Raw genomic sequence first — 8,970 nt, 5'->3', positions numbered from 1 at the left:
TAATAGCATTATCTGAAGCTTAATATTAATATAAACATTATAGAAAAAAATACATATTTACATAATGCCAAAATACAATTATATACATTAATATCCATTACACTTAAATTATATACCTTTAAAAACAATCACCAGACCAATAAATTATACACAGTCTCAACAGAAAGGTCTGGCACCTTTCTAGTGCATGAAATACATATATAAAAAAGAAACAAACAAAATCGCTAGTTAGCAAACGTGGTCACAAAAGTAGTTGTCTGTAACATTCTTAGTGCCTCGAATAAACAGCATCTGAAAGCAAGAAAAAAAAACAAAATTAGAAAAAAAAAAGAAAAAATAAGAAATTTAGAACGAAAAAACACAAAGCAGGTGGCTTGACTTTCCTCTCTGCTCTGAGAGGTGCCTGTGGCAGCAGCACTGGCTGGTGAGTGACATGAGAACTGAGGAGCAGATCCCAGCTCTGCTTTTTGCTAACAAACAAACAGCCCTGACTTGTGCAACTCCGCTCATTTCAACCCTTGGCTTCTTCCAAACCTGCTCTGCCTGTTGGCAGCAACGCCGATGTGGAAAGGCTAGATGAGCAAAACTATTCTGATGCCTCATCGTATTAGCTAGGTTCCTACTACCCAACCATGAGGACCCACCGAGGTCCTGCAGCCTGAAAGCGGCCACAGCCGTCAGGGCTCCCCCACGAGGTGCTGCCACCTCTGCTCATGGTTTGAGGTGCTGACACCTCTGTGCACGGTTTGAGGTGCTGCCACCTCTGCTCCTGGTTTGAGCTGCTGCCAGCTCTGCACAGGGTCTCTCCTGGCGGCTCCTCTGGCCATGAGAGCAGGGGCGCCGGGCAGTGCCCCCGCTGCAGGGCAGTGCAGGGAGGGAGCTGGACGTGGTCCTGCACTGGACATGTTCCTGCACGGATCTTGCCCTGCTGCTCAGCCCCTCTGCAGCACCAGCAGCTGCCCCAGCTTGCTGGGGCTTTGGCCTAGGCCAGCAAAGCTGGGACAGTTTGGAAAACTCAACTCTTGGTAGGAAGGTGCAACAGGCAGATGTTCAGGACACTCCTCAGGGAGGCAGCAGACCTCGGGTCCATACTGCCTGTGAGGAGACTCATGGGCTAGGGCTCTGAGCTCAGGGGCACTTCCCAAAGCTGGGACAGGGCTGGCTGTGGTTCCAATGCCAGCTGCATCTGCAGGAACCTCCCCTTCTCTGAAGCCACAGGGAAAATAAACTAAACAAAACAGCAGCCCTGCCCTATGCCCTCGAGCTATAATGTGCTCCAACATGTCAGTCAGGACTGTGAGGCCCCAAAGATGTTGCTGAGATGCAGCCACAACAGCATCCTCTGGTCTCGCCTTGGAAATGAGATCAGGCTTCTTGGGCATGTTTTCTTCCAAGGTCTACATGTACAGGGAGCCCTGGGTACCAAACGGGATGAGGGTTTGCAGGCAGCAAGGTGTCTATAGGCTCTCCAAAACTGATGTCTCCCTGTGAATATGGCTGTAAATTGTTATCACTAATGGACTGGATACAGACAAGGAAAAAGGCAAATAAAGAATTAGGGAGTTGCAAGAAGAAGAAAGACCACAGACTTGGACACCTACATAATGCGCTTAATGCAGGTGGAAGTCTCCTAAGGCTCCCCATACAGTATGGGGAAAAGGAGTGTGATTCAAGGCAGAAATCCCTAGAAGACTCCATCAATGACAGCAGAGAGCAGAGAGCCCCAGCCTGTGGCCTCAGGGGGCTTAAAGGGAGACAGGCAAATGAGGAAGCCAAGATTATGACAGGGAAAGGGCTCCGTTTCCTTTAACAGCACAGGAATCATAAAGTTTGATACAGGGGGAACAAGAAGGCAAGATAAGAGCAGGAATAGATGTCATAGTGACTGGTAATGGAGGAAATAAATTTGGAGCTGCTGAAATTTGGTGCGGAAGCCCCTTGAGAGGAAGATGAAGTTACAAGAGTGACAAGAACAGAGCAGTGAGGAAATTAAATCTCCTCAGTTAAATTGTCCATGAGTTATTACATTTGAAACATTTTACAATTCAGTAAACTTGCACTTACCTCTGTGATAATCTGGATTCACATTTTCATATATTGGAAACAAGGGATTTTCTTGTTCACCACGTATTTTTCTGGCTCTTAACACATCTCGCACGCACTGATGTAAATACACATACTGACACTGCAAAACATGTTGCATTTTTTTAAAGTCACACTGGGAAATTCTGTAACTCCTTTTGCTTTACTGTGAAGAATGATTCCAGGCTAACAAAATAAGGATGGTATTTAAAATGAATACATTCTTCTAGAATTAATCTCTTGTCTACACTCGTAATATAGTAATCTGTTTCATGATGGTGCATACAGGAAGTATTTCTTTCTACAAAATAAGTTCATTCTTCACTAAATATCTGTTTTTAGAAATACTACAGATATAGCATATAAGTTAATATAAGTTTATATATGTTAATATATTTTGACTGTTCATGTCGTGACTGGAAGCCAAATCAGGCATAATTCGGCATGATGCTGTGTTGAGTAGCTACTGCGATTGACATGCTTTGATAGAACATTAAGTAAAAGAGCACCCAGAATGCTCTATATGAAGCAGTATCTTTTGATCCAGTGCAAGCCGTGAGACTGCTTTGACTCTGTGCTGAATGGCACTGCTGTTCTGCACATACAGCTGCTGCCCCCGCAGGTGAAAGGCCCGAATCAGAAGCTGGGGGCAGATGTGAGCCACAGCTTAATTACGTTGTTAATTAACGTTGTGCTGAGAGACAGCAGCTCCCTGCCTGGGCACTGACACAGCTCCCAGGCCACCAAGCTGCAGAGAGCACGAGCAAGGTGAGCACGTGTGAGCAGCAAGAGCCTCTGCCAAGCCGGGGCGCTGCTCCCTCAGCCTGGGGCGCTGCCTGGGGCTCCTGCTGCGGGCAGCGCTGGGCACAGCGGGGCTGGCGCAGGGCAGAGGCGCTGCCGGTGCCGAGCAGCAGCGTGTGGGGCTGCTGGAGGGGGCTGCTCTCTGCTGCTTGGGCCTGGCTGGCTTTGGAGTCGAGTCTCATGCCACAGGTGGGTTTCATCACGTAACTCTTGTGTCAAACCTAGGCTCTCAAAGTAGCAGGGAGAGCAGCAAGCTTTGTTTTTTCCCCTCTTTTTTCCCTGTACTCAGATAGGAGTACAGGTGAGGGGGAAAAAAACACCCTCCTGAGGTGCCTGTTGGCCTTCGCTGACTACAACTGGAGGGAAGAGATGGAGCCGTCTCTGAGGATGTCCAGACATCCAGGCTGAGAATTTGTCTCATCTCAGAAAGGAGTTTTTCTGTGATTAGACAATTCTAGGAAATTTCTCTCTTCTGCATTCCCAATAGCACCTCTCTTTATATCCATCTGTGTCTTCTACATCTATCAGGAAGCTCAGCCACTGATATTTTTGTTTCCAAATTGCAGCAAAAAGAGCTCCATTAGTATCAAGCTACAGACAGACCCATCAAAGCTGTTCTAATTCCTCTATTAACAGTTCACAGGGAAAATGTCCAGAGTGCCTCCACAACTCTCCTTTGTAAAATCAGCTCCTAAGTGTTTAGGTGCTATTAGCTTGAAGTGATTTTCTTACACTTTTAAAAGCATTGAAAAAATCCCAAACACTTTTTCTGCACTGCACTATCCTTCTGCATAATGTATTAGGATAAGACTGAGCAACTTTTCCAGTATCATTAATGAAAGATGGACAGAGCAGCTTAGTAAAAAACGAACTGCAAAGTCACCAATGCTGGAGTTTTAAAATGATAAACATTTAAATAATTATTTCATCCTCTCATTCCTTTTGTGTCTAGCTATCAGTCTGCTTTAGTTGTCTTCCAATCTCATCACCCATTGAGATATTTTAAAGAGATAAAATGGGTATTATATTAACAGTACAACGTGCTGTTAAATGTCTTCTGCATTACACTGTCAGGCTGACTGTGATCCTGTGGCAGTGGGAGAAAATATCTATAGACAGCAGAGCTACCACTTGTAAGGGTTGTAGCTTCTGTATGAGAGCCAATAAAAATGATCCAGAGCTAGAGGTTCTCACAGTTAAAATACCTGACTGGAATTCCTCAGTGGGGTAACTGTGAAGTGCTTTGAGAGCCTTTAAGGGGACAGATTATTACTTAGGGCAACTGATGTTGCCCTGTACTGTAGGCTGTGCAGGACTTACCTCTGTCTGGACCATGTGAACCCGATGAAGCCTCAAGTCATGCACTGCTGCATAAATGTCAACTGTGTCCTTGGAATCCAGCTGCTGCAGAATTCGGTCCAGGGCAATGAATGTGCCAGTCCTCCCAACGCCAGCACTGGGGGAAAAGGAAGAGTTTTAAAAATATATTGATCATGGCACTGTTCCTATGAACTCACTGCTCATACGGCATCTCTGAGATTCCAAATTCCTTATGGTGGAACTAGGTTTGAGAAAAGAAGAGAAGAGCCACGGGGAAGCCATGGAAGAGGTTTCACTGCTACTGCCCATCCTGCTTTCTGTTTTTCATCAGCTCAGGCTCTCGGTTAGCTGAGGGACTGCACCTGACTGTAGGGCACTCTTAAGCTTCCAGTTCTTTCCAGAGGTGAATCTGGAGGCTTGACTCTGTAAGGGAAGTTGGCAAGTATCTTATGGAAAGGCATCCAAGGCAGAGTCTTGCCAACCTTTTAATGTCCCAGAGTCGCCAACAGCTGAAATGCTGGGAAGTGGGGTAGGGGTAAGGAAGGGAAAGAGGAAAGCTGACAAGCCAGTGCTGAGGTCTGCCCTGTGGTACATGATGGACAGGTGACACAGGTGGGTCACGTAACATACCTGCCTCAGCCACATAGCACAAAGGCAATTTAGGAATGCAAGAAAAAAAAAAAAAAAAAAGATGAGCCACTTCTGAAGTGGCAACCTGGCACTTTCAGTGTCCTCTTGCAGTCCCACAGAGGCACAGTGGTTCCCTGGGTACCATTTTCGGGGCACCTGCAGGGGGAGGCTGTGAGCGCGTGTGCCTTGGGAACTGCTGCTCTGAGGTCCCTGGAGATGAGACCCATCCGCTCACTGTCACACTCTGTGGCTGCCCACGGCCTAACAGACACAAATTCTGGAGAACTTCCCAGGGGCTTGTACAAAAGCTCTGTGCCACCAAGTCACTGATGCTGCACGTACCTGCAGTGCACGATGCTCGGTCCCGCGTTTGGAGTCCTGTTGATGTAATCCCTTACGGTTCTGACAAACTGGATCAGAGACTGGGTGGTCTCTGGCACACCATGATCTGGCCACACAGTGTAGTGGAAGTGACGAATGAGCCTCGTTGAGTTGAGCTGCTCTTCCTGCCGGGACACAGAAGTGTGGGTTAGCAGGACAAGCGAGCCAGGCGGATGCACACACACCCCTTGCACCTTCACAGTGAATGTTATTTTACTGCAGCTGACACCAAAGATGAGCTGGGTATGAGGCAATCAAGGTAAAGCCAGGTTAAAACTGCTTAATTCAGTCTTGCAGGCTTTTCTATGACAATTATTTTAAATACATACATATATAAAAATGAATCCAAACATACACTGCAGATTTTAAACTCTCGTATTGTCCACTCTGGGAGCACTGACTCGGATAGCATCTCTACAATCAGGTCTCCATAATACAAGGAATCCTGGTCAAGGGGCCAGTAGTGATCACACTTCACCTGCAGGGAGAGAGGAAAATACGGATTCAGTGTTGATGACAGCCAGAGCCCATGCCCCCATCCAGACTGGCAGGAAGAGACTTCATTATCAGGCCTCCTTTGCCTGAAACTGCAGGAAGAAAAGCATAGCTGGATTCAGAGATTTGCCACCCCCTGCCCTATCAGTTCAACAACCAGCCCTGGGCTATGGCCAGGAACTGGAAATTCCCATTGTGGATGCTGCTGATGGCGGGAATGAGAATTTCTTCACTAATGTCCTTTTGTGTGCACCACAGTGCTTTCTACAGCATCCCCTCTTGCCACCTGCAGCTTCTCCTGGCTCTGCAGGGACAACAGCCGGCCTTCCAGCACCTGCATCCCTGCCTCTTGCCGAGATGCGATGGGGGCCAACTCGGAGCTGCTCGTGTGCAGGAGGAGACAGCAAAAAGGAACGTCAGCCAGGAAGAAACACCCTCTACGTCCCATTAGACCACACTCCTTCACGCTGGCTTCTCCACGCAGATTTAGCCCCGTTTGAAGAGGTGCAGGAGGTGCTCACACTTGGGCAGGGGGATTGCTGAGCCAGCTCAGTAACCTACATGCACTGGCACCCAGGAGGGCTGTTAAGTGCAAGTGATCTCTTGGCTTACTGCTTAAAGGCTTAACTCACAAAGAATGCCATATATTTAATGATGAAGGTGGGCTCTCCAGAGCTTATATTTAAAGCGATAGCTCATCTAAGCTCCTGGTGTTTGTCCTCTTAAGTGTAGTAAGTTTTTTTGTTTTGTTTTGTTTTGTTTTAATGAATCCTCCAATTCTTTTAACTCTTGAGATGATCAGCAAAGGAGATGAATAGAATACAAAGTACACAGTGGGTTTGCCTGAGTCTCCATGCAGCCTCAAACAACAGCTTGAGAAAAAAACCCAGAAGTGCTTCACTTCTGCCAAACACACACTCACAGCTTGTGATGTGATGTTGGCAACAAAAATACCAGCATTTTAAGTTAATTTGCTAATTATTAAAGTGCAGGAGAAAGAAGAGAAAAAATCATTTTATAATAATTGACTACAAACAGATGCTACTTGGACATTGTAAGTAGATGGGGCTTGAGATAGTCCTGCATTTCTACTGAATTTGCCAGCTTTTTATAAGTATTTGAGAATAGAAGGAACTTGCTCTGAATTTTCACTTCCATATACAGAGCCTTAAAAATGAAATAACCTCAGGTGACTTCATTACTTTTCTGTGGGAAGAAGCACGGGAAACTAAATAAGAACAGTTCCCTTTTCTACTTCTTTCTCTACAACTCATGGAAAATACTCTCATGATCACTGCATTCTCACTTCACAGTCCCAGCCCATATCCTGTCTTCAGATTATAGCTCTTGCCTCTTAGTGTATTTTGTTTTCTCCTTGACGAGGGCCTTTGGTGTTGTAGTGTGATGCAAATAATGACCATAAACATTTAATATATGTGAAAACATTCAGTAATAATGAGATAGAGTCACTGCTTACCCGGCCCTTCTCAACACACTGGGTGACCATGACAATATTGTGAACGTTTTGTTCCCATGCCATCTTCCAGAACTCATCCTTGGTGCCAGGCAAAGGGCCCTGAGTTGCTATGTATTCCCTGCGGAAATTATTGCCCTGCAAATAGAGAAAACTCTATTAGCTTCCATCAAGGTGAAAGGAGAGATCTTCTAGCAAGTGAACGAGGCACGGGGCTGCACGTGGGTTCTGCAGCAGCTGTGCCTTGCTGGGACAGGAGCTTTGAGAGAGCAAGGGCTGCCTTAGCCCTAGAACAGAAGGCTGGTGAGAGCAGAGAGAAGGAAGATCCCATACCAGCTAAACTAAATATGGTTCTTTCTGTGGCAGTCAGAGCTTTTCATTGTTCAGCATATTGTGTTCAGCACATTGCCCCAAGCAGTTTTGGAACTACTAGACTTTTTTGTTTTATTTTTACTCTGTAATAAATTAGCTAAATTCTGGATTGAAATCTGGCTTGCTGTGGCCATTGCTGCTGTCAATCCCAGCTCTCTGGCAAAGGGCCCCACTGTGACCTCAGCCAGTTCCCCATCGTGCAAGGCACCAGCACTGCCAGGACGGGCTGCGGTGCCACGAGGCTGCCACCTGCGGTGACAGCTACGATTATGTGGACACTGTGTTAAGTCACTGACCTTTGAAAGTATGTCCTTGGCTGTGGAGGCTTGTTCAAAGACAATAGTACCTTGTTAGCAGATAGTTAACCACAAGGGTGTCAGTCTTTGCAGCAGATGGGGGACAGAGCCGAGAAAGACGAGGACTGAGGAACACCTCCCCCTGCCTTGTGTGCGACGTGTCTTGCCAGAAGAAAAGAAACAAAGCCAGACAACCGCGCAGGTGGCCAGATGCTGATTGGTTGTGCGCTTTGCAACACTTGTGTTAAGAAAGTATAAAAAGAAGTCGGTTTGGAAATAAAGTTGTCTCACTCTGCACCCCAGACTGAGTCCGTTTCTTCACAAGGTGCAACAAATGGCGCCCAACGTGGGGCACGAAGACTAGCTGTCTCTCCGGTTGCACCGCCCAGCTGAACTCCCGGGAATCACGCTGAAAGGAAGCGTAAGGATCAAGCTGAAAGGAAGCTTACTTTGTGTGCACACTAAAAGCCTCTTGAAAGGAAAGAGGTAAGCGGCTGGGAACTATGGGTTCATACCTAATGAAGGAACAAAAGGACGATTTAGAAGCTTCTCCTAAAAACTTGAAACCGCAAAGAAAAAAATTAGGTGAAGAAGAGCTGCAAAAGGTTCTTGCATGGGCTTCTAAAGACGATCCTTCGGTGAATAGTAAGAATGTTTTTAATCTGGAAAGATGGGACCAAATTGGGGTCCGACTGTGGGATAGTGCCACGCGCGGTGATAAGGCTGCTGCTAACCTGTTGCCACAATGGCGAGTTGTACTCGAAATATTGAAATCTCATAGTGGGTTGCAGTCGAACATAAATGACGGGATCGGGGCCCCTGCCATCCCCTCCGCGCCTCCTTTACCTCAATCGTGTCCTGATGAGAATCAGAAAAGAAAACGTGCTGCAAAAGCCTTTGCGGTACTGCCACCTGATGAACAGGACGATGATCCTTTTGGTCCGGGTCCTATTGACCCTGGAAAGGAGCCAGACCTATACCCCCCGGATCCTCACGATAAATGGGCCTCAGTAAAACGAGGAGCAAAACAGGCGGGGGATGTGGGCATGCTGAAAGCCTTTCCCGTTATCTGTGCACCAGACCAGAATCCGCGTTGGGAAGGTTTGTCGTATAATCTTA

At 46.7% G+C, this 8,970-nt stretch overlaps 1 protein-coding gene across 2 annotated transcripts in view; it reads right to left on the bottom strand.

Annotated features, from left to right (window-relative positions):
* The window catches only part of PTPRB (protein tyrosine phosphatase receptor type B), a 62,449-nt gene continuing 53,479 nt past the window's right edge, over positions 1–8,970 (bottom strand). The window contains exons 30-35 of one of the 2 annotated variants that reach the window (XM_088522935.1): positions 7,187–7,321; positions 5,570–5,692; positions 5,176–5,339; positions 4,204–4,339; positions 2,065–2,185; positions 1–291 (exon numbers count right to left, since the gene is read on the bottom strand). In XM_088522935.1, the coding sequence (XP_088379061.1) occupies positions 269–291; positions 2,065–2,185; positions 4,204–4,339; positions 5,176–5,339; positions 5,570–5,692; positions 7,187–7,321 (702 nt within the window). In that variant the 3' untranslated portion in view covers positions 1–268. Of the gene's footprint in view, positions 292–1,844; positions 2,186–4,203; positions 4,340–5,175; positions 5,340–5,569; positions 5,693–7,186; positions 7,322–8,970 lie in introns of those variants that run through there. The other variant, XM_088522934.1, reaches the window with a different exon arrangement.

Source organism: Tinamus guttatus, unplaced genomic scaffold, assembly GCF_059628265.1.
Source record: "Tinamus guttatus ecotype Peru unplaced genomic scaffold, ASM5962826v1 Tinamus_guttatus_pri_ptg000171l, whole genome shotgun sequence".
Lineage (NCBI taxonomy): Eukaryota > Metazoa > Chordata > Aves > Tinamiformes > Tinamidae > Tinamus > Tinamus guttatus.
This window is presented reverse-complemented; position numbering and strand designations above follow the sequence as displayed.